The 25,088-nt window shown below is 43.3% G+C and overlaps 1 protein-coding gene across 3 annotated transcripts in view; it reads left to right on the top strand.

Annotated features, from left to right (window-relative positions):
* DGKI (diacylglycerol kinase iota) overlaps positions 1–25,088 on the top strand; it is a 455,508-nt gene that overhangs the window by 418,282 nt on the left and 12,138 nt on the right. For all 3 annotated transcript variants that reach the window (XM_047850207.1, XM_047850206.1, XM_047850208.1), the window contains 4 exons: positions 7,754–7,791; positions 11,245–11,365; positions 21,546–21,582; positions 23,550–23,649. In XM_047850207.1, the coding sequence (XP_047706163.1) occupies positions 7,754–7,791; positions 11,245–11,365; positions 21,546–21,582; positions 23,550–23,649 (296 nt within the window). The remainder of the gene's footprint in view (positions 1–7,753; positions 7,792–11,244; positions 11,366–21,545; positions 21,583–23,549; positions 23,650–25,088) is intronic.

The raw sequence follows: 25,088 nt of genomic DNA, 5'->3' as shown, positions 1-25,088 counted from the left end.
GTGGAAGACTGAGGAAGACCTATGAACTTGTCTTCTCTAACCCAGGACTCAAAGCTAAATCACCCATGAAATTTCTCTTAACATTGATCTAAGGTTTACCACTGATGTTCTAGGAAATAATTATTGCTTGGTATAGGGCTCTAATTTGACCCATAAGATGAATATTTATGATTTATTGAGATACTTACAATGCTGTTTCGCTGCATCTAATAAACACTAGATACCTAAAGAGATTAGATTAGATTAGGTGCCTAAAAAGACATGAAAATATTTTCAACTCCAAAACCAACTGCCAGGTGTAGCAGGAGCCAATAAAGTGGGTTTTCCTCCACTCCTTACAATGTCTTCCTTGATTCAGAGTTTGAAGATTGAATGATAGCTCAATCACTAGACCACAAGTATCAACCGAGTATTTATTAAGCCTTCATGTATTTCTCGTGCTATAGTTTTTATTGAAAGACAGAATATAGATAAAATAAAAAGGAGCAAAGTTAAAATGCAGTCCCTGTGCTCGTGGCTTAAGTGCAGAGATGGGGCTTTCACACGTGAGACAACCAGAGAACAATTTCGCAACCACAGGTAAACAAATGGGGTGTTTGGGAGAGACATCTGGTCCCCACACTGTTTGTAGCTAATTCCAGGGGAGAAATAAGAGAAATGGAACGAACTGCTTCTAAAGGGAGCACGTCCTGGTCCTCTGGCAGCAAGGTGGAAGTTTTCTGCCAGGAGGGAACACTGGATAGGGGGCTGTTTGTTTTTTCTCCAAACAGGAAACTCCTTCCATGCCAATGGTATCTTCAAAAAGATTGCTGCAGCAGATGGAAAGAACCCCTATGCATTCATGCATTCGATTAGCAGGGACTAATTCAATCTGAGGATTAACTCTGTCATTAGAGAGAAACAAAACCTATTTATGTCTCCCATCTATGGTTACACCCTCTGAGCGCCGTTGGCACAGGTGGTGGTTGAATGTTAGACCACTGTAGCATTTATTGGTCTTCAGATGCTGCTGATGGATGAATCCCAATGATGAGGAGATATCTGAAGTGTGTGTGCTCTGATCCCTCCACTCCATTTCTCGGCAGTGGGGGAGAAGATAGTAGATCGGGTGTGAAGGACATGGGACTAGAGTTTGGTGAGTGATTGCTTGCTTGGCTGGAGGAGAAAGAGGAGGAGGCACAGTGTTTTTTCTTACATCTGATTAGTAAAGAGAAGTTCGGGGTAAAGTCTACTTTAGATGGAATTCTTAATTCAACTCAACAAACATCTGTTGTCTGCATCATCTTCTACTTGCCTTTCTTCCTCCCACTCCTAAAAGCTGACCCTTCAGATAAGCAGTTGTCAACCTTTTGTATTTTTGAATGACACTGTATGCAAAATACATTCCCATGGGTGACTCCGGTAAGAAAACTGTTGTTCATGGCCATTTCCCAATGCTGACTAAAAGTCAACATCAACCCTCTTACTCAAAGTATGTCACAGTGCAAGTGTATGATGGGACAGACTGGATTTTCCAAAAACAGCCACAGCATGATCTCCCATCCCACACATTCTTCTTGCAATATGACTTTGACATTCTTTTCATTGAGATGTGGGGTCTGTGTTTTCTTGAATATGGACCAACTTAGGACTGTAGGAGCAGAAGTGACTCCATGTGATTTCCAAGACAAGGTGACTTCCACTAGGCTTTCTTGGGGTGGTTGCTTTTGAAACCCAGTCACCATTTCAGAAGGAAGTTCAAACGGCTCACAGAATGTCATGCACAAGGAACTAAAACTCCCAGCTGAAACCAGCACCCAGTTATCAGTACTATGTAGTCGTCTTGAAAGTAGATCTTTGAGGTTTCCATGGAGCTGCCCCACCTGATGTCAGGTGGAGAGGAGACAAACTTTCGGCTGACCCCGATCCCAATTGCAGATTTTTGAACAAAACAAATAATTGTTCTGTTTGAAGCCACTATGTTTTGGGATGGTTTGATGTACAGTAACACCTGATCCCAGATTTGTGTATCATTCTAAGAATAATCTTGGATTTGTTCCAGGATATTAAAAACCCTCTGTATTTTAGCTATTAACAAATGACTTGGCACATAGCTGATTATCAATTGTCAAAACCGCCTCTAGGCTTATATTAAAATGCAGAGGTCTTTTGCAACATCTAATTCCTCCTTTCTCTCACTTCATCTTGTTCGGTATGACTATGTAAAATAATACTAATTAGAGTCATTCTCATGAGCTGCTTCTCACTTATGCCAAATTACTATAATTCCCAGTAGTTATCCATACCATTAAATAAGTGTTAGCTACCTTTGCTGTATTTGATGATTATGCTGAGTTCCATTTTGGGGAGCTAAGCCTTCACAGTTTGTTACTCATGTACCATGACTGACTGCTTACAAAGTAGAAAAATTGGACAGAATGCTTCTAATAAGGAAAATACGGGGAAAGCTCTGCAGAAATATATATCTCAAAGAAATAGACTCTTGGGCAGCTGACAGTGCAACCTCTCTGGTAGCTAAGCAGTAGGTCACTTTGAATAAAGGAGAAGTAGGAAGATGCCCATCGTCTTCCGAATAACAGAATGGTGAACGCAACATCTGCCATGGTGCGCTCAGGGTCTCCCTCGGCATAAGAAGAGGTGGGCCTTAAAGCCATAAATTGACTTCATTTTCCATGTGACGCATTCATGAAACTTTTATTGGAGGTTGTTTCTATTTTTTCCCACCTTGCTCCAGGTTAAAGGGGTAACAGCATGGTGGAAGGAATTCTAACATGGATCATACACAATAATGTTAAAGAAAATATAAAAGAAACAAAGAAAAAAAATAAGAGTCCCTTTGTCAGCTGGATTGCTAGCTATCTGTCTGACCTTGGAAAAGTGTGGTTACCTCTCAAGCCCCAGTTTTCTCATCTGTGAAATGAGAGGGTTAGGGTGGGGTCAGAAATAGCCCTGGAATGTAGACTATGTCCATTTCTGAAGGAATAGTTCTAGGATATGCTACTTGCATTGCAGATGAAATATTGAGGAGTAAAAAGTGTGCAGAAGTTGGCAAAGCCTTATATATGTTTATACTTTCAGTGCATCAACTGGTTTCTCTCCCAACCCAAGGACAAGCTACTCTTTGTTCAACATCTGCTGTTTGTACTTTTAATTTTTTTCTTCAACAGTTTTTTAAAAACAGATTTAAGTGACTGCTATCATTAGTAGGTGACAAACTGTCTTGTAATAGAATATTAATTTAAGAACTGAGAAATAACATGAAAGATTAAAGTTTTTAAATAGACATAAGTGTTCAGAGTTGAAACTATATGATGTAGTTATTTGATTTATTGAGAACTACATGCACAAGGCTTTGCCAAGTCCTGCATGCTTTTTATTAAATATTTTCGTTGGCATAGCAAAAACCACAACCTTAAACTATCCCTTTGGAAGTAGTCATATGCCAAACTCTACAGCTGTGATTGGCCTTCTGTAATCTTACCTTCTCCTTTCATAGGTGAGAAACGGTTCTTTTTCTGTATAATGAGGTCAAAAACATTCAGTGTTCCATGGTGTTCTACAAAGAAGATCATAACAGTCAGATCCTCTGTTCCTTGAGCTTATTTGCAGAGTCTCAAAAAGAACTGATTTTATTTCATTTTTCTAATGAGAAAACTGAAGTTTGGTAAACTGTAACTTGCCCAAGTTTACAGCTAGTTAATTGTGCTCACAGGGCTTAAATTCAGGCATCCTGAATCAGTTCCCGTATATGCCTTCCTAATTTGGACTTCTTGCCAAAACATCAGTTTCTGGCAAGGGGTGGAGTTTGCCTCGTGCAGTGGTATCCCCAGAACCTCAAACAGGGTGTGGCTCTGCAGGGAAGGTGGCCAGCCAGTGACCCCAGGGATTGTTTTCTCCCTGTCCTGATTCCACTGGATAGCATTGTTCCTTCCATGTGCAGATTTCTGAGGATATCCAGACCCTTGGGAATTGAGACCCAAGACTGAGAAGGAAGACAGGGATTCCTTCCTTGCAATTCTGACTTGTCAGTTCCAGTTTTCTGTCTTATGATGTTTATTGGATAGCAGTTTACTGGAAGGGGTAGCACTGAAGGAAAAAGCAACCACTTCACATAAATTAATGATTCAGTTTCTAAGCTCTAAAAACGACAAACTTCTCAGTTCTCTACTCCCTTACGCTCCTGTCTGTGTAAGTTTATGTGATTTAATTGTCCAGAAAACTTACTATCCATCCATTCAATAACCTTTACCTCCCCCTAGCAATTTGACTTCCCTTCTTTGCATTTGGGAGCATGATTTCCCCAGTTGGGGAGAGTTTTGGAAAAGGCAGGAAGGCGAGCTTAGGGACTGAGAAATAATAAAGAACAATACTATAATCATAACAACTCATTATTTGTTTTTTTAAGCTTGATCTTTCAGAAGGTACAGTCTGGAGTTGGATACTAATAGATGCAAGCTCTCTGTATGCAGAAGAAATCTTAAACAGTAGTGGTCATGGGGAAGGACATTAATCAGGAGAGAGAAGTGAGCCTTGAGCCTAATAATGTTTGCATAATAGCTACCCTTGCGTGTATTGCTTGACTTAAAAATGAATATCCATGCTTTCCATCTCCAGTACAATTGGAAATTATTTGTGGTTATGATTCTCTTACATGATCCTCTACCTGTTCATGGGGACTTTAAGCCAGGAAGCTGCTGAAACCAACAAACATAGCAGTGCTTCTGAATGAGTCTGGGGTAGGCATTTAAAGAGGCTATAATGTGGGCAATCTGTAGAAAATGAGCAGAGAGCAGGTCATAACTCTCTTTCCAGGAGGGGAAGGGTACGATCAAACTGGCATGGTTGACATTTATATGCTTTCCTGGCTTACTTTGAACCTTGCAATAGTTTCTCATCACCTGCAGGATAAACCCCAAGTGCCTTATCTTGACAGAAGAGGTGCTCACTGTGGTGATGGTGGGGGGGATCCTTTGGTCTCTGAAGCATCTTATCTGAGACCACTCCTCACCTCAGGGAGGATAATATACAGCGTTTTGCAGCTTCCCTTAGACATCACAACTTAACTTCCATGTCTTTGTTCAGGATCTTCCAAATCCTCTTTGCTCATTAATTCTGCTTACCATGAAGAGTTGGCTTAAACTTCACCTCCTCCAAGAAATCTTTGAACTCTACAGCTAGCCAGTAAGTTTTCCCCCAGCTTCTAATATTTTTCTCTCTTTTCTTTCTTTCCATCGTCCCTTTCTTCCCTTTTCCTTTCTTCCCTTCCTGGTTCTCCTTAAATAGACTTTGTCCTGGGGAATTTCTTTATTGTCTTGATTTATTGCTTGTATGCCCCAAATGTTATTACACAAGTGCTTTAAATTAATGAATTCATTTTTCTTCTTTTCTCTATTTCTCTTTTCTTTTTCTTTGGATTTCTGGGAAATGTTTTAATAAAATCTTGAAAAGAATAGGCTCTATAACTGTTTTTGAAGCTCTGTGTTATTTTAAGCCCTGCATGAACTGCCCCCCGACTCAGGCAATTGCCCTAACCTTATTCCTATCCTAATATGGAGATTCTACTTCAGTCAGGAGAACATCCTATAGTGTAAAGATCTGAACTGATTTGTTCTTGCAGACTTGTGATTGGCTAATATTTTCTCCTGCTTCTCCCTCCCTGTCCTCTGATACAGGGTTTACATCGTAGGGTTAAGCAGCACCCACTGACTCCTTCATCCATGCCTCTCCTGTCATAGGTGCTGCGTTCACAAGATATGTCTCCTCGACTTCCCATACCAATTTTGCCCTTCCTTTCTAGGCTCCTTCTGCAGTGTCTATCCATATGTCTTCAGATACTTAAGTACAGTCGCAAAAGTACTGAAAATGACCCCTTCTGTTGACATATCTACTTATAAAGCTTTTGTTTTTTGTTTGTTTGTTTGTTTTATCCTTACTATAGACAGATGAGCAGCTATTACTTTCATTTTACAAAAAAGAAAATTGGTTCACAATCATTGACTTGTTAAGCTTACAAGTCTCCTAAGTTAAGTTTAGAATTAGACTCTAATCCAGTGCCCTTTTGCAACACTATAAAGGCTTGATAACCTATAAAGGCTACTTTCTTTCCTTTTCTCCAGGCGTCACAGAGCCTGGGGGAGCTCTGCCTGGGGAGCTCCCAGAGGGCACTGGACAGAGGACTGGACTGGACACTGACCTGCATTATGGCCGCGATTGGGCCACTACTGGCTCTGTGCCCCGAGACAGTCACTTTACTCTGAACTCCAGTGTCCTCATCTATAGCAAGAAGAGTGAGGCATGTGTTTTCTTTGGATTCTTCTGACATTAATTTCCTTTCTGTTTCTATCTCTCTCCCATCTGGCTCCTTTTCTCTCTCTGCCTTCAGTCAGTTCTGCAACTAATCGTTGCACATCAATACCGTACAGAGCATTGTGCTAGGAACCCTTGGGAGATGCTTGCAGCTCATTATGGAAAGGGAAACATTCTTTCCTCTTTCCCATTCTCCTCCTTTTTATGTCTGTCTTTCTGTCTGTGTCCTCCTCGAGTGCTCAAGTGGCCCTCCTTATTTCCATGGGTTTTCGTGGTTTCTGCTGTGGTCAAGGGCAGGGCCTTCAGCCCTGGGCCAGTGAATGGGTTTAACCTGCCTGTGGTGCATCCAATCACTCGGGACTGGTAAGTACTCAGTATGAAAACCTGGAGGGCCTTGTCAGTGCTGCTCCAGGGCTCTGTGCATTTGGATGCACAACACAGCATTTTTGGCTAACTCTGTGTGAGAGTAAATGAGAATAAAATGCCACTCTGAGAAATTTAAAATTTAAGTTACTCTCTTCTAAAATTCTATGCCATTCATGCCTTAAAATAATCTTTTTTTTTTTGAGTAGTTTTAGAATCTAGGTATTTATTTTTCTAAAGGGACCATTTCCAACCTAAGACAAATGTTCCCTTGGGGAATCATTGCTGTCATTAGATGCTCACATCTTCTTGCCCTTGTTAATCAGTTTTCTCTTCTCATTCCCCTTTTGTCTTCCACATAACCTGTATGTACATGCACTTCTAGTTTTGCCCCTAAAGCTACATATTTTTACAATTAGTTTAGGTTTCCTATGACTCTCAGAGTTCTTTCCATTTGAGTTGCCAGTGGATGAGATGCTGACCACATGATCATTTTCCTCGGAACAGAATTCAAGTATACATGTCCCCTCTCTACTACCTTTAGTCTTCTTTATTTCCATAGAAGTGGATAGTTGTTTCTCATTACATAACAAAATTACTAGTAATTTTTGGAACTCCAAGAGGATACAGTAGAAGGAACTGGAAAGAAGGGAGCAAAAAAATCATGGTTAGGCACCTAGCCTGCCTCAGATGAGTTGAGAACATTCATATGGTTTAATCATTTCAGTAATTCTGTAAGATTTAAACTTGATGTTTATGTGGAAACTGGATTCAGAGGGGTTCCATGATCTACCCATTGTTCCACAGCTTGTGAAAGAGCTAAGATCTGAACCTAATCTCTGGGACTCCAAATTTCATGAGGGGGTGTTGAGGTAGACTCTAGAATGTTGGACAGAATGGGTGTCCGGACAGGGAAGGGGTGAAGAGAAGACTTTAGCCTGATGCAAGATTCTTGGTATGCTTCTCTTTCCCTTATTCCTACCCCAAATGTAGACTATTTTGGCAAAATATAGATCCAGCCCTTTGTGGTATTTTGATGAGAGGGTCTTCTACTAATGGGACATCTCTCTTTTGTCTTTCACAGCAATTTTGCAGGCAGTAATAGCTGGTGATCTTATGAAGGTAAGCATTTTTCCTACCAAAATTTTTGGTGATTCTTTAACAACTTTAACCTCATTTCTCACCACATTTTCATGATCTCTCGTATGTCATCTATCATCCATCCCTCTGTGGTGCTAGCCAACTCGAAAGGGGAAGGATGTTCTTTGGGGAACTGGACAGAGAGGGCCAGAGGAGTCTTCATAGCATCTCCACATTTCCTAACAGCAAAGGATGTGTGCAGGGGTACTGCGCTGGTTGCCTCCACTCATAACATGGACTGCATGTGCCCAGGATGCAATGCTCACAGTGCCCCAAATTTCCGCTATCTAGGAGCTGATATTTGGAGTGTTAAGGTTTCTTTTTAGACAGGTCTTGAAATGAATGCATTATATGGATAATACCCAGAAATACACTCTCCGGCCCAGAGCCTCCAGCTTCTAACATTATTAGAGTTTTGTCCTTCAGGGATCGCAATTAACCAAAAGAAGATGCTTAGTCTGATCTCCTTTGAACATTTTCATTTCTGCGTATATTTTCTTAGTTCAGAGGGAAGGAAGTAGTCACTGCTGCCTCTGGAGTGAATACAGATTCGGGAGTCAGACTGCCCGCGTTCAGATCTTGGCTCTGCCATTCATTGTATGTGTGACTGTATTTAATTCTCTCTGTGCCTCAGTTTCTTCATCTGAATAATGCTGCCTCTATCCTTTGTCATGAGAATTGAACGTAACGATACACGTAAAGCTCTTAAGACTGTTTTTATTACATAGAAGCGACTCTGAAATGCCAGCTAGTAGTGTTAGTCTGTGTCTTTTTAATAAACATAGTGGAGATGCAAATATTGTTATAAAGTGTGTACAGTCTATAAGTATTCTAAAAGTTATATTTAGTTTCATGTCATTTTCAGGCATTGGGACTTAGGACGACCTGCATATCCCTCTGTAACCCACACTGGCTTGATCTGCTCTATAATATTGGCACCTGCGGGAGACAGAGGCTCTACCCGCCAGCCTGTGGAGAAGGGTGCCATTGCAGATTGAGAAACCAAGAGCCTTAAAAGAAAGCTGAGAAGCACTGACCTTGCGTGCAACTTCTTCTGAAGTGCATCTATTGAATAAACTGAGAACCCCTTGTGCGACAGTATGAAGAGGTTACTAATAGGAAACAAACAGTCAGGAGGTCCCAAGCATCCTGATAAACTGCCGTCTTAGGCACATAATCCTGGAAGTGGTGCCTGTGCCACCGTCTGGGTCATAATGTTACCAGCCATTGTCACCCACAAGAGAAAAGTGCTCTCCAAGTGGTGAACCTAGGAGTTTGATGCTGTTGCCCTGCAGTGGATTAAACCAATATTATCCTATACTCCCTGCAAAGCCTTATGTGAGATGCTTTGGGCAGTAAGATGTGATTCCTGCTCTTAAAGAGCTTCTAAGCCACAAATTATTTGCAAAACTACTATATTTGAAATCCTTTTTGATTTTTCCTCTGCTTTTAGCCTAGGCAACATATTTTCCAGGTCCCTGGGTATATAGCCACATTTTTTTCATACTTAATAGAGAACTATTTGAAATATGGGAAATTACTGTATTCAGTGGATTGTCTTATTACCTTCTCTGTTATAATCATTTCCTAAGTGCCTGAGAAGTTACTTAACCTTATTTATTGGGAGATGAAATATAATGACTTAGGGTGTTTCTTTCTCATTCTTTTACATTCTTTCCCTCCCAAGTATTTTTCTTCCCCTTTTCTTTCTTCTTCCCCATCTTCTTCTATGTCTCTATTCCATGCAGAAAGCACAGTACACATTAACTATTAAACTGTGTGTATGTAAGAGAGAACGTGCACACCAAATAGCAGAGAACAGAAGAACCCAGGAGTCGGCGTGAAGGCTGTTGGGAGTGGTTGCTGTGTAACTCAGCGGCATAAGATACCCATGGACTAACTGAAGGGCCACAGTGTCAAAAACACTACAGAAAGGCACAATCAAGGCAGCTGATGGGTGGGTGGGCCTGTGCTTCTCTCTTGAGCCCGAATCCTTTGTGCCTCTGCCTACAAAGAAAGGGAGTATCATTGTAAGACTATCGTCGAGCAGTACTGGACATGTTTAGATTCTTTGTGGAAAACCATTAGCTACCTCTTGCTGTCCTGTAGCCTTGTACTTTAGAGATAAAAGTCCCCGTATGTTCTTTACATCCATTCAACTATTCCTTTTTGATCTATTTTCTGGAAAGTCTTCTGTGACTCTTCTTTACCCGTTAATAACCTCCTCATGTTGTTCTCCATTCCTGTGTCTGTCTTTGCACATCGGTCTCCCCCATGGACTGCGAGGTCTTGAGGCCAGTGATGGAGTCCTGTTTATACTTGTTTCCCTGGAATCTGGCACATGGCAGTTCCATGGTTGGATTTGACCGAAATCATGAATTATGAGTTGACTCTTTGACCTCATGAGATGTTTGATTTTATATATGTGTGTGTGTGTATATATATATATATATATATATATATATATATATATAATGTGCCATCTAATTCTTTCTCGGTGATAGTTACATTCCTTTTGCTTGGTACCTTCTGGATTATTTTATTCTTATTTTCCCTAAAACTACCCTTTATAAGCTGCAGGAAGACTCTGTGTCCTGCTCTACTGCAGTTTGGAGAACAGAAACCCACTTACACTTTCTATAATGTTCAGTATTTCATGAAATTAGACCATATCCTCACTTCACCACATTATTCTCAGGCTACAAAATCTGTGGGGTTTTTTCTAGTCTGTTCTCACAGGTGTTTTAGGTGTCTACTACTACATTCCCTGAATCCTTTTGGTTCTCACCCTGGGGGTCATCTCTAGCCTTCTTGGGTATGGGTTGGGTGGTTAACAGAAGGCGAGAGGCTGGACGGCAGATCAGGGTGAAGAAGTGAGGCCGTGCAGATGTGTGCCCGTGTCTGCTATGTGCACGTGTGCTGTGACCTCCTGCAGGAAAATGGGAAGGAGCTTCTGGATTTGGTAGCTGGGTTCATTAGAGGTTGAAGAAAAACTGGGGGCGAGGAAAGGCACTTAGCTATGGGACACCAAGCTATTCCTGTCTGCAGCCTTAATTATCCTTTCACTCAGGAGAGAGCTCAGCCAACAGAGGAAAACGTTTATTCTCTTCGCTGCCCTTCACTCCCTTGGGACAGAGACCAGTGCCCAGAAAAGAAAAAGACATAAAGCAGAAAAGAAATAAGTAACTCAGCATGTTTCAGTTTCCTTGGGCTGTTCAGTGCCCACAGACCCTCTCCCGAGTCAGGTGAGATGCTGGCCATCTATTTGAGTGATAACACAGACCGGGAATGTTACTTCCTCCCTTTGACTTTTCTGTGTCCTCTGCGGCTAGAAACGTTTGTGGTTTGCTCCATCACTCTTCTTTTTATCACCGGTTAACTGTTTTCCTTGTTCCGGACCCTGCCTGAGCTTCTTTTCCTATGTCTCTTTTGCAGCTAATAGAAAGCTATAAAAACGGAGGGAGTCTGCTAATTCAGGGACCAGACCACTGTTCACTCCTTCACCATGCAGCTAAAACCGGCAACGGGGAGATTGTGAAATATATCCTTGACCACGGTGAGTAGGCACAGTGAACCAAGGATCAGTTCTCCATGCAATAATTGAATTTTCTAAATTGACTTTCTTCCAGGCTATGTTCAGAATGGTAGAGATGCTCTCCAAATTTTAGCTCACTCCCCCTGCTTATTGGAGGCAGACAGAATTGCAGACCACTGACACATGTCGGTCACCATAATCAAACATTTCATAGAAATAATTTTCATATCAAGGTCTTTGCAGGATATTTTTGAGCTAAGTAAAAAATAAAAGACAAAATCAAATGCCACCTGATGTAATATGCTGTATTGTCTTGTGAAGAGCGTTAAGTTGACTGGTTGGGATGAGGTACCAAATTTGTGGTGATAGCATGATAAGCATGTGTTTTTCTTCCCCCCAGCTTCCTGGCTTCTCTCTCTCTCTCTCTCTCTCTCTCTCTCTCTTGCTCTCTTTTCCGGTTTGAATCTCATTCATCTATCAAATTAAGCCACATTTCATTCTCTTTGAAAACATCTGGTACTCGTGTGTCTTCTGTGGTTAGGTGATTTCGACATGTAGCATGTACGTTAGCATCTTCCCCTAATGGCCCTTTAAAGGCATAAACACATGAATGGACACCAAATCTTGACCATTACTTTCAGCTTCCCATGTTTATAGTGTCTCTAGGAATACTACACTTGATCTTAGCCAAAAGGCCGAGAAGTGATAGTGTCTCTAGGAATAAAGAGCAGGAGTAAAGGGGAAAAAAATCTGCCTGGCTTGGGTGTTTTTGAGGAAGCAGGAGTGGAGTAGCCTCTAGCTCTGCTAGGTATAGGTACACAGAGACCTTGGAAGATTTTCTGTGAGCCCCGGCAGTGACCCTGTGGCATCCAAATTCAGGCCATAAATAGTAAGCATATTAGTAGACATGCACATTTGCACATTACTTTTTGCTCCTCTTTTATTCAGTTCAACACACGTCTTACTCCTTTCAGTCATTCCACAGATGTTTGTGGAGTGCCTAACAGGAACTACCTGTTATAGACCAGTGGACACACACACACACGCACACGCACGCTCGTGCACAATCCAGTCACTAGTTCCAGGCAATTTCCGGCGAAAAAATATAATCATATGCAGAATGAAATTGAAAACAGTTCTATATAGATGGTTTAAGTCCTATTGTAAAGCCACAGGTAGATAACACAGCTGCCATTTGTCACACACTTCTCATATTTCAGATGCTTCTACTAAACATATCCTATGTCGGGATGTGACACATCGATTGCCAGTTACATTTGACACACCTTGTTTTGTCCTTAGTTCCTCCTCACCATGAAGAGTTTCCTTGAAACCTTGGCCCGAGTGATGGTGGAAAGAATGGCTTAGGAAAAAGAAAAGGTGTTTGAAGTCGGATGGTGGTTATTAGAGCATTTCTTGCCAGCTGCACGCTGGGCCTGACAGTCCCAAGCCAGTGTACTTTGGAAAGCCTAGGTGGTTGGCTGTGTTCTCAGTACTGTGTCTGCGGTGTGCGTCTTTTCATCTCCTGTCCCCCTGCCCATTCTACGGCCTGCAATGAAAGCGTTTCTCTTTGGGCAAGACTTACAAAGCAATGGCGGCATGATCTCTGCTTGCCTCCTTCACACGCACACACACACACACACACACACACACACACACACGCACACACATTCAAAATCATAGGTGTTTTCTCTTCCCCGTAGTGACTTCTCCCAAAGCTAGTGAGAGGCAAAAGCAAATGTTAGAACCCGGCCCCACAGGCAATGAAGCACAGAGCTTCTGTGATTATTTTTGTCTTAATAGAAAAGAGCTCAGGGTTTCTATTGCACAAAATGCAGATGTGCTTTAGATATACAGACTGTCAGTTTGTCTTTAGCTCAAGTGAAGGTGCTCCTGGTTGCTGTCTTCTTGACCATTCGCAATCCTTTTTTACTCGTTTGTCCTTTACCCAATGGGATTGAATGCTTGCTCACATATCTTAAGCTGTTCAATACCCACATCTCCTCTCTGGAGTTAGGTGTGAGACTGGCCATCTGTTTGAATGCTAACATAATTTAGGGTCTCTGTCTCTCTGTCTTCCTCTACCTCTCCTGAAGAGCTAGAATTCCATCTCCACGTCCCCCTCCCCCCCCGCCAGGGTTCTGGAAACCTCTATCAGTTACCTGTTGGTATCTCACTTGGTCTCACTCAAGAGGCTGCAGGGAACCACACTTGTGACTGAGTCTGTATTGAAGAGGGACTCCCCAACATGTTTGGGGCTCTCAGCTGAGATGGCTGGGATGCCCGGGACACCTGGAGCCTTTCTCTATACCTATCCTTTTATCCCAGGCTTCTTCATGGCAGGACAGTCCTAGGGCTCCAGGAAGATGGAAGCGTCCAGACGTCCTGTGGGCAGGCTGGAAAGTTCTGCATCATCTCTGTAGTATTCTGTTCGCTAAAACGGTCACAGGGCTGCCCTGACTCATGGAGGGGGGAAATGGCCCCCACTGCTCTGTGAGAGGAGCTGCAAATAATTTGTGGCCAGATTTAACCTACCACCTCCCTAACTCTATCTTCTTCAGTTGAAAATGGTGAGCCTACCTTCTCAGTGTCCTGAACTACTGTGTCACCCGGAATCCCCCGGGCCTCTGCTTTTATATGTTCCTTTGGTTCTCAGTCCTAAGGTTGACTAGCAACAATAATTCTTTGAATTTGCAAGTTCTTTAACAACAGTTTCCCCTCTTTTTAGCATAAGCATGACCCATGTAATATTTGGCACATACTTATACCAAAAACAAAAAACCCCTCTCCTCCTTTGCATGTCCCCAGGGGCATGAGATGATATTGGTCTAGACCCATGGATTTTCACTCCCGCACTACTTTTCCCACTGCTTAAATAAGAGGGCCTCTAAGGGCTTTCTGTTTCTAACCCCATCTGTGGACTGGTGCACGCCTACTTTGCCCGGTGTGAAATCAAGCGGGTACTTTCGTTAGTCTCTTCGTGCTGTAACCAAAGCCTGACACCCCAGTACTCAGCTTGTGTCTCTTCCACCCCCAGCACCTCTTGCAAAGCGTGAGTCACACAGTACAGCTCTCTCTGTCAAAATGGAAGGACACAAAGCAAAATTAACATAATTTGGGGGGAGGGGGTGTTTATTTTTCCAGGATTTTTTTTGGTTCGATTTTAATAATATGTTTAATAACTATGATAATGAGGGAAAAAAACCCTTGAGATTCCAAACATCTCTACTTGCCTCATGGGCAAGCCATTCCCAAGGTCACGGGAGGCATCTGATACCCTCCCCGCCTCACCAGGATCTCTCATTGGCCGGTACATACCTGAGAGTGAGACTGGAGATACGAAGCACAATCCATCTTTCTGTTGGGAAATAAAATCTCATTATGCTCTCTAGTCCCAGAATCACTGCAATTTTGAAGGATGGTGATTTTTAACCTTTTAGTACCATAGCCAAATAATAGGAACTAAATTGCAGTTGATTTTTATTGAAATTAGTACTAGCCAACCTGATAGGCCTCATCAATTCCATCTCCCTAACCCTGATCTCATTATTTTTCTTTATTCAGGAATACACATGCGAAGTCTTTTGGCATAGCCAGTCTAATCCAGCAGGTTCTTACGAGCTAAGCGCTTCAGCTCAACTGTCTTTATTGTTGCTGTTTGTTTTCGTATCTTTAGGTGCTGATATAATTTCATTAGCCTGTGCATTTTGAAAAACGCATCTCTTTTAAGTTATAGAAACCTCTGTAAATTACAGTGTTCTTGAAGTCAAGGACAAGCACAGGGGAAACATGACCCTTTCTCTTCTCTGTACCCATTACCTTAATGTGATCTCTGTTCAGTGAAATAGTCTCTCCTAATTTAACATGATGATGGCTCTAGAATCCCCTTGGTCTGACAAGGAAAATAGCCTTTTCTAAGAGAATGTAGTGAGGCTGGGGTTCAGGATGTGTATCAGACTGTGGCATTATGTTCATAAGCTAGCATCAGTTTTGTGGTAGACAGGTCTGATCAGTATGAATTCATGTAAGTGGGGAAAAAAGTGGAAATTTTACACTGCACCAGAGTTGGAGAGGGACATTCCTCCTCATCTCTTGAATGCTGCAGATCTTTTGAAGTTTTAGGTTTTTGTTTGTTTTTTTTTTTAATTTGGTTTAAGTCTTTCCTGTGACTTCATATGCCATAAATCCTAAAACCTGTTCGAAGACCTGACTGTAAAGATGTGCTAATGACAGGGCTCTGGAGAAATCGGTAGGCACTTTGCAAGTGGCTGGTTTTCTGTCCTGCATCCTCGCTCAGGTGGGAGCCCCTCTCTCCTCTGCTTTGCCCACCTCTTCGCTGGTTATTTGTGGTGAGCAGTGGGGTCCTGAGCAGGAGTCGTGAGAGATTAGCTGTTCCCCCAGACACCACAGTAAACAACACATTTCTGTCCTAAGTGTTCTCTGGAAACCGGGCTGTGGGGCTAGGGGCAGGAGATGTGTGGTGAGTTCTGAAAAGCCACAGGAGGCTCGAATTGTTTTCTGTCCTCCTTCTTCTTTGGGACCTTTTCTCTCAAATACACAACCTGCTGTTTTCCTTTCTGAAAAACTGGAATTTGGGCATTTGGAGGGTTGCAGAGAGAATGGAAGAGGAAGACAGAGAGCAATCCCACAGGGCCAGGGTGGAGAGGGAAGGACGCGAGGGGCTCCATTCCCGGGCCCCCAGTGGCTCCCGCTTTTCAGCTCTTTTCAACCATATTTTCTCCCCACTCCTTCCTCCCTCCTTGAACCCCTCGGAGGGACTTTTGTGTTGTTTTAGGCTTTTACCACCCCGCACATCTCGCCCCTTTGTTTTTATCCCCCCCACTCCCACCCCTCTGCCCCCCTACTGCGCGTCCTGATAGAAATCTCACTCATGCATTTCCTTTTTGATTTCAATGGCTTATTTTGTCTTCTCTCCTTTTCTGTCTTCAGTCTTTCTTTTCTTTTCTTTTCTTTTTACCCCCCCCCCCCTTTTTCTGCCTCTGGTCCCCGAGAGAAAGGACCACCGTCCCGCTGGGACAGGATGACGGTGCGGTTCGAGTTCCCAGTGCCAGCTCTCCCCACATCTGTGCAGCTTTTGTCCTGGGGCAGAGGAGGATTTGGAATGGTCTGCTGGCAGCGTGGGGGAGACTAATGGGAAATGAGGTCCCGGACAGAGAGGCCACGGAGAGGTGGAAGGGATAGCAAGGGGGGTTTGGATGCCTTGGTGTGGGAAGCAAATTAAAGGATGCGTGCGACAAAGGACACATCATATATAATACAAGCACAATATTGATGATAGGGTTGTAGCAGCAAGAGCGCGGGGCGGGGGGGGGGGGGGGTATCCAACGGAAGAGCCAATGGAATGAGCCGGGGCAGCAGACTTGCCGTTTAGAAGGCTTGACTACTTAACCTCACTGTTCACTTTCTCACGTTGGGAGATTTGTGAAATTTTGCTTCCTTTCGCATTCCCCGGCTTCGCTGGAATACTGATGCGTAGATCTTCTCAATACGTCTGTTCCCCCCTGATTTTTCAGACCATTTCCCGTATAGCACAGTCTTTTGAATCCATGTTACGTTTATGGGTCTTTCTCTGAGAAAAAAAATACGATACTGGCTGGGATCCACATTGATTTTTAAATGGCTTTCATTCATTCATTCAATTAAAAAATGAATTCTGTCCCATGAACTTTTGAGAAAAAAATGTTAGAGTAATAGTCACTGCTAACTTTGATTGCTCTAAATGCTTCGTATGTATTCACATACTTAATTCTTAAAACAACCCTATGTAGGGAGTTCTCTTCTCTCCACCTGACGGGTGGTGAAAACCGAAGCAGAGTGAGGTCAGGTTACCTGCCAAGACTCACGTGTAACATCTGGTCTCTCTGCCCTCCATATTTCTAAACCCCGGTGAGGGAAATGAAACACAACCACCTCGCAGGGTAGTTTGATGGAAGCATTACCTGCAGAGTTCCAATGACAGCTAATGCAGGGCTCTGAAGGGACAGCGATTGTCTGCCTCTGAAAACTTCATGGAGAAATTGGCACACATGCCCCTTGAGTCAGATTTTAACAGTTGTTTTCTGGTACAAGTCAAATGTGGGGTTGAGTGTGGACATTGTAGCAAACCCTAGGAGGCAGCAGTGAACCAAGACTTGGTTTTATATTCAGGGAATAACTGAGTTCACTGCTAACAACGTAATGGTACTCCTTCAGATTCCCGAAGGGACATGGTGTGATGTTCACAGTGTAGATCTAAAATATAAAATAAGTTCTAGGTCCAAATATTCACCATTGATCTAAACTGAAAGAATTCCATCCTCTTTTCTTTCTCTTGTTCTCTCCCTTATTAGTGACACTCAAATGAACTTTCCCAAAAAATCATAGATGCTATTTTTTATTATTTATTTATTTATTATTTTATATTTAGTTTTATTTCTGAGAGAGCGGGAGAGAGCACTAACTGGGGGAGAGCAGAGAGAGAGGGGGACAAGAGGGATCCCAGGTGGGCTCGGTGCTGACAGCAGAGAGCCCAACACGGGGCTCGAACTCATGAACCATGAGTTCATGACCCGAGCCGAAGTTGGACACACAACCAACTGAGCCACCCAGGCATCCTGGTGCTATTTCTAAAATAGTGTTTCCTTTAAAGAGCATTTTTGCAGTCTGTGCAGATGATTTTTGTTTCTCTGGCCATGCCCCCTCTCTGCAGACCTCATACTGATGCTGCTAACCTGCACAGGGCACTAGTAAACAGCCTGAAATACTACAGCTCCCAGCAGGCCACTAGAAGCAGCATAGGGAGGGAAACTCCAGCCTCTTCTTGGGCTGTACCTGGCACTCAGTCCTCTTCTCAGCTCCTCCTCCGCCCCCCCCCCCCTTCTTGCTAGCATTATGCCAACACGGTTATTTTAAAGCGGGTTAAGACATTGCTAGAAAAGGTACCTGTACTGCTAAAAATAGCTCCCTACGCCTGTCTGTCATCAGTTCACTGCCACCCTTCCCTCTGCATTGGGGATTCACCTGCCAGCATGCAAAATGTTCTGCTCTTTTTGTGATTATCTGTACTGGTGGAAAGAGGAGGAAGGTTTGGGTTAATTAAGTCCATCATTCCAGAGCCCATTTCATTCCAGAAACCTGTAATTGGAGTTTCATCAGATTTTAATTAAGCAAAAGTATCCTGTTTTAAGATCAGCACCTCTTCCTCTCACCCCTGTCTGCTGCAGCAGGTCAAAAGGAGAGAAGGGGGGAGTGATAAGCAGCTACAGGCTTGCCTGACTCATAAATTGGATAATCAGCTCTGGGATTGTTCTGCATTGGCTGCATTTGTGGTGATTCTTGTCAGAAACTTGAGGAACAAGGTCCTTTCTCTTCCTTGTTCCCCCTTTCAGAGTGTCAAACAATTGCCATTTTAGCGCAGATTGAGTTGGTTCCACAAACTCTCACATGGCGGCAGGGATCCTGGAGTCCGTGGACCCCCCATGGGTGCAGCCCTGAGCACAGAATGGAGGGGGAAAGGAGGCGGGGCCTCTGGTGCCTAAATCCGCATGCACTCAGCAGTAATGGTGGGAACAGAGCTGCCAGTGAGGCTGGGTTGCTCGTATTCATGGAATTCCTTTCCACATGAATTGCTCCAAGGGTTTGCTGAAGAGGGCATTGGGCCCTGTAAGCCTTCTTGTTCCTAGCCTTGCAGAGAATGCCCTGCCCGCAACTGAGGAGGTCTGGAATATTGGTTCTCAGGACATCAAATTTGAATCAACAAGTGGCTTCAGAAATAAATGGAAGGAAATGCAGAGTCCGGTACACTTCCTTCCTTTACTGATGGTCCACATTTTGATTTAGTGTAACCTCCTGGATTATGCCAGAGAATAGAACACTTAATATCTAACCTTCAGGCATGTAGTGTGCCATGACTGAGAGATTAAATGAACTTGCGTGAGGTCCAGTAAGTGGTAGGTAGAGCCAGAATTTTGGAGCAAGGAGGTTCAGCTCTAGGACCCATCACGGCGCTATACTGCTCTGCACTTCTTCTGGTGTTTGTTGTGGGAATTATTTGTTTGTCATGAGAATTATTGTTCATTTTTCCTTAGAAAAATGTTCCTAGTTTGTTGAGGGACAAAAATAAATGAGTCAAGTCTTTGTTAAATCCTTAATGTAGGATAGTTGCTAGAGGGATATGATAATGCTAGAGGGAAATAATAAATATTCTTACACTGCAGAGATTTAGAAGAATTTGTTTAGGGAGACAAGGCATATGACTGAAAATCAAATACATGGCAAAAGGGTAGAACCAAGTAAGTGCTACAGGCTTTCAGAGAAAGGGATAGATCCCTTCTGTGCAGACTGGTCTTTTCAGAAGACCTTGTCACAGATTGGGCTTTACAGAATGGGTAAGACTTAGGTATGTGTCTAGAAAAGGGAAGGCTGTTTCAGATCGGGAGAGTGGAGGGAACAAGCTCTGGGAACCGGGAGGGCCTGAGAAATGGGTGGGTAATGGTGCAGTTACCAGATTAGCTAATGTGAAAAACGGAACCTGGGAACAAATTGAATAAGGGCAGTTCCAGATGAAAGACGGTGAACTTTCATGTTTAAATACTTGGGAGTAAGCAGTCAATATGCTGAATTGGAAATCTGGAAATCTGAATGATAGGAGGCTTTTCACTTTTCTTAATGTTTTCACTTTTCTTATGCTCCAGACAGAGACCTATTAGGAAGCCTGTTTGTCAAATAGGACAAAGAGGAGACAGAAATAGGGCAGATGGTGCAAGAGAAGATTCACCTGGCCTTGATGGCCAGTTTCTGTGAAAGAGGAGGTAAAGGTGATGAGGTAGCTCTCGGATGACCAGGAGGATTGTGAAGGTCCCATAACATCTCAGCCATCTTCTTGGCCAGTGACTTTCATGGATGGGGAGTCCTAACCTCATCCCTTTCTTCTTTTTTATGTAATAAGTAATCGCCTAAGCACGTTTTCAATAATAATGATATCTGACAGTAAAGACAGCAGATGAACAGGATAGTATTTCTGAAGACTAAAATGCTCAATACCTAGAACTGTGCTTGGCGTGTCTAAGCACACTTATTCATTAATTCACCCCAACATTTAAGCATCTCCTTGGTACTAGGTTCAATGCCAGGCACCAAGGAAGGATATAGTGGTGGATGAGGCATAGGCCACTACGTCAGGGGATTTACCAGAGACTAGTGGAGGGACACATCAGCAGGTGGTTTTGATATGGTTTAAATGTCTTGATCAATAAGGTAATTGTATAGCCCCACCTGTGTGGTATAGTCTCAATTTAGATGACAAATTATCTTACCCTCCCAATTACAGAACATAGGCTTGGTGTCCAAAGTGGGAGTGCACATACATAGGCAGGCCACTTAATGCAGTATTTGGAGTGGGCTCATGCAGGGTTTGATGCAAAATGTGTCTCAGCTGATACCTGCAGGCCAATTAGAGTTAGGGAGGGTTGGGGAGGAAAGCAGGGAGGGTTGGGGAGGAAAGCAGTGGTGCAGAGAGTGGAAAGGTGGTCATTCCAAGAATTGTTTGCAGATTGAATGAATTAGTTGGTGAACAAATAAAACATCAGCAGTGCAGAAACTCACCAAACATCTCAATTCCTAACGAAGTATCTATAATCATTGGGTGTTCATGTATAACATTTCTTCCAGGTCTTGGAAGGAAAATTTTTTGAAAACTATAATGTTACTCTGTTTCTAAAATATAGATGTTAGACTGGATGATATCTATGGTATTTTATAGTTTTAAAAGTCTGTATAAAACCCCATCTCAAACAACCTGCCACTGGAGAATGATAAACAACCCTTCAAGCCCACTGAACTGTCCCCTTTCTCCCAAGGTAGCCACTTAGTTATTTCTCACTTATTCTATTCCAATTAATTTTATTCCTTCAAGTTGACTGAAAGCTGCTTTACAGGCAGAGACTGTATCAGTCCTATGCAGCTCCCATTTCACACATGTTGGCTGGTGGGGGTTGGGAGGTTGGTGAGGGGGAATAGAGAAGTCCTTTCTTTTCTGGGGGTGGGGGCAAGGGAGGCGGTCTTATTATCCCTATCACCAAATGGCTCTTCCTTATTCAGCTTGCCAAGGCATTATAACTCTGTGATTACAGATTTTTTTGTGTTGTTAATGGTTATTTTTTCAACTTTTTTTTGATGGACGTCTTACTTTCCTCTTATTTAGGACCTTCTGAGTTATTGGATATGGCAGACAGCGAAACGTGAGTATTGCCTTCCATTACATAGTCTAGATTATTTTCTTTAGATATGTTCTTTAGAACCTATCTAGGAGAAGAATGTAGTCTATAGGGCATACAATAGATCATTGAAATGTCAGTGATAAAGAGTTCAGTTTCTTTTTTTTTAATGTTTACTTATTTTTGAGAGAGAGAGAGAGAGAGAGAGAGAGAGGGAGACCATGAGTGGGGGAGGGGCAGAGAGAGAGGGAGACACAAACTCCGAAGCAGGCTCCAGGCTCCAAGCTCTCAGCACAGAGCCCAACCCAGGGCTTGAACTCACGAACTGTGAGATCATGACCTGAACCAAGGTCAGACGCTTAACCGACTGAGCCACCCAGGCGCCCTAAGAGTTCACTTTCAATAGTACATATAACTGTGCAGGGCTAATCTCCTAAACCAATAATTACACAGTAAAAATTGATGACAAGAATCCTAATGATTACGTGCATAGTCATTGCTATTCGTCATTTAGAGCTTCCTACAGGCAAGGAAGTTCTGCACTGGTACATCTTGGACTCCTGAGAAATCTAAATAAATACACTTACCTTTTTTTTTATTTACTCTTTCTCAACTGGGATTTGTGAGAAAATGAAGTCCTAATACCCTATGGCATCCTTTGTTTGTAATGAAACCTCTACACTGAGTCTAGAATGGAAGAAGTTACATGCAACCACTGGAGAATTAAGAATATGGGAATTCCAATCATTGTTATGTTCTGTGGTTCAGATGGGCAACCTGGTTGAGAAAATCATCCACTTTGGGGTGGTCCCCAAACTGATGATGTTTGTCCTCAGCTTTTTTTGTTGTTGTTCTTCAGGCAACAAAAATAGCTACTGCTCCCCAAATAGGAACAAAGAAAGGGTAAATGTCTAACTCTGAAAGCCATATGGAAGCACTGTAAAACTTGACAGAAATTTCAAAAGAGTGAAAGGTAGATGGGGAGTAGCGAAGTAGGTCTGGAGTAGGAACAGTAGGAATGAATAGAGCAAATGAGTAGGAAGGGGATAGTTACATAGTTATGAGTTACTAAACATGGAAGAAACTGTCCGTTGTTGCAAAGAGTTTGTCCACATACCACGTCCTATTGACAAGATCGTCACCCATTTGTCTTGTCTAAGCCCTGCATTTGATTTTTCGTGATAAGCTTTGGCATAGAACATCGTTTCCATTTTGGACTCAATTGAAATATCTTCTTCCCTGTACTGCCCATGAGAGGGGGTAGAAATAGTTACTTGGCCTTACCCTCTTCCTAGACCGAGTGGCTGGCCTCAGGACTGCTGCCAGCAGGGGAAAGCTCGTGTCCCCACCTCTCCCGGATATACTCTGTGGCTGCCCACACCCTCCCACCTGCCAGTCACATGAAATCAGTAGGTAGGGCAGCTTGTGTCGACCTGGTCCTTCAAAGTTGAGTCCCCAAGAGATACTCCACTGAGGGCCCCAGGGCGGTCTGCCAAGCACTGTGTGATCTACCTGAAGGGCCTGTGGTTTTCCATCACTGTTCCGTGTGTACCATATCCAGTGCCCCTGTGTTCTGCCCAGATGTGTCCACAGAGAAAACTATCCCACAGTGCTCAGACACATCCGTACTTATCAGTCTGTTTAATAGTGCTGTTGAGTATTTCCTAAATCAAGCATTAGCGGTTGAAAACAAAATCACTCAGCCTAGTTAACACTCTTTAGAAAAGAGATTGGAGTCAGAGATTACGGTTAGTTGATGACTAACTGAAGACGTTTTTAGATACCCCGACGTCCATCCCCCCCCCCCGCCCCCCCAAATGTGCCCAGCAGCCTCGGGCTCAGCTGCAGATAGCGAAGGAGGCCGAGGAGCACAGAACTTCAGCAGCAGGGATAGGAGGCCACCCTCACCCCCTCCCTGCCGCCTCCACCCCCACTCCCACCCCTGCCCCCAACCCTTTTATGGGTGGTTTCCCATTTCATCTTTGATTTAGGGGTGAGACCGCACTGCACAAGGCTGCCTGCCAGCGGAACCGGGCTGTGTGCCAGCTTCTGGTGGATGCGGGAGCATCTCTGAGAAAGACGGACTCCAAGGTAACTTGATGAGTGAGTGCAAACATCCTCCCACTGGGCAAGACCACCGGCACCATTGCCTTCACTTGTGCTCATAGCAAAGGCATCCTTTCTGTGCTTATGGAAGTGCCTGGGGCTTTGGAAAAAGGAGGAAAAAATAAAGTGCTTCATTTAGAGTAACTGTAGTTTAAACGTATAAGCACAAAGGGAAGGGTGTGTGCTTGCCTATGGGACTTTATAAACCCCTGAATGGGCTGGCCTTGGGACTTTGGGGGTTGTCCTGCTGAATGCCAGCAGCCAAGTTGCGGAGAGGTGAGGTTCAAACCCTACGAGAAGGGGTAAAAGACATTGGCCTGCTACTGAGAGCCCCTTCCCCTTCAGCTACTTTATCTAGTGTAGCTTAAAATCTGTGATTTATGTGGCCCCATACATGGGTGCCCAAGCGATTAGCGGCCACAGTGGTCAGCCCTGACTTTGAAAGGGTTATAATCTTAAACCTGATACGTGTATGTTGGATTTTTATTTTTAAAAGTTTCTTCCTATTTGTTTTCTTATATTTTCCCCTAAAAGTTAACCCCTGAAGTTAGGGTGGGAATTACTAATTACTCTCATTGATGCGAGAACTGAAACCAAAAGAGAGTTCTATGCCCTTAGACCAGTAGCTGAGCCCAAATCCAGTTTCAGCTCTTTTGACGCCCAGCCCAGTGTGGTTTCAGCAGATCAGTCATTCTCACTTGGTGACAGAATACCACCGCCACCCCCACTCCCCCCCCCCCCCCCCCCCCCGGCAAACTGGATCCAACAGGATGAAGAGTGGCAACCTAGTAACAAAATTGGTTTTTTTCCCTATGGTTTGTATGTTTTGTTGCCTTACGGTGATAGCTATGGCGTGGTGGCTTGAAATGTGGTTAGTTTCCCTGCAGCAAAAGTCCTATAAATCTGGATTCAAAGTGTGTTAATGTCTTAATGAGAGGGCAATGAGGCTAGAAATTGATAGCAGGATATATCTGCCAACCTTGATCAGAAAAACATCAACAGGTAGAGGTAAGGAGGAGACACTCAGCTGGGGAGAACTGACTTCAGGCTGCACCGTGAGTTGGTCATTTACAGAAAGCACCAAAAAAAAGGCTGAAAGCTAGAGTGAGAGAAGAGGCGTAGCTCAGTAGCATTGACCTGGGACTGCAGCCCAGGAGACGGGGAGATACCGAATGCAGAAGATCAGTGTCACAGAGGAGCCTGATGAGGTCTGAGAAAACACCACAGAGAAACCCTCAGAAAGGACAAACCATTTAACTGTAGAGGGTTGCAGAGAAGAATTTTAACATACAGATGAGGATTTCATTATGCAGGCATTGAATAAATAGCCTACGTTTGGGGCCGGTGAGTATAGCCAAGGAACACAGACATATGACTTACATGACTTGAGCCCCGTTAGACTTATTTAAGTGACTAGCCACTGA

Source organism: Prionailurus viverrinus, chromosome A2 (assembly GCF_022837055.1).
Source record: "Prionailurus viverrinus isolate Anna chromosome A2, UM_Priviv_1.0, whole genome shotgun sequence".
NCBI lineage: Eukaryota > Metazoa > Chordata > Mammalia > Carnivora > Felidae > Prionailurus > Prionailurus viverrinus.
The sequence above is the reverse complement of the archived record's forward strand: the minus strand, read 5'-3'. Positions and strand labels throughout refer to the sequence as shown.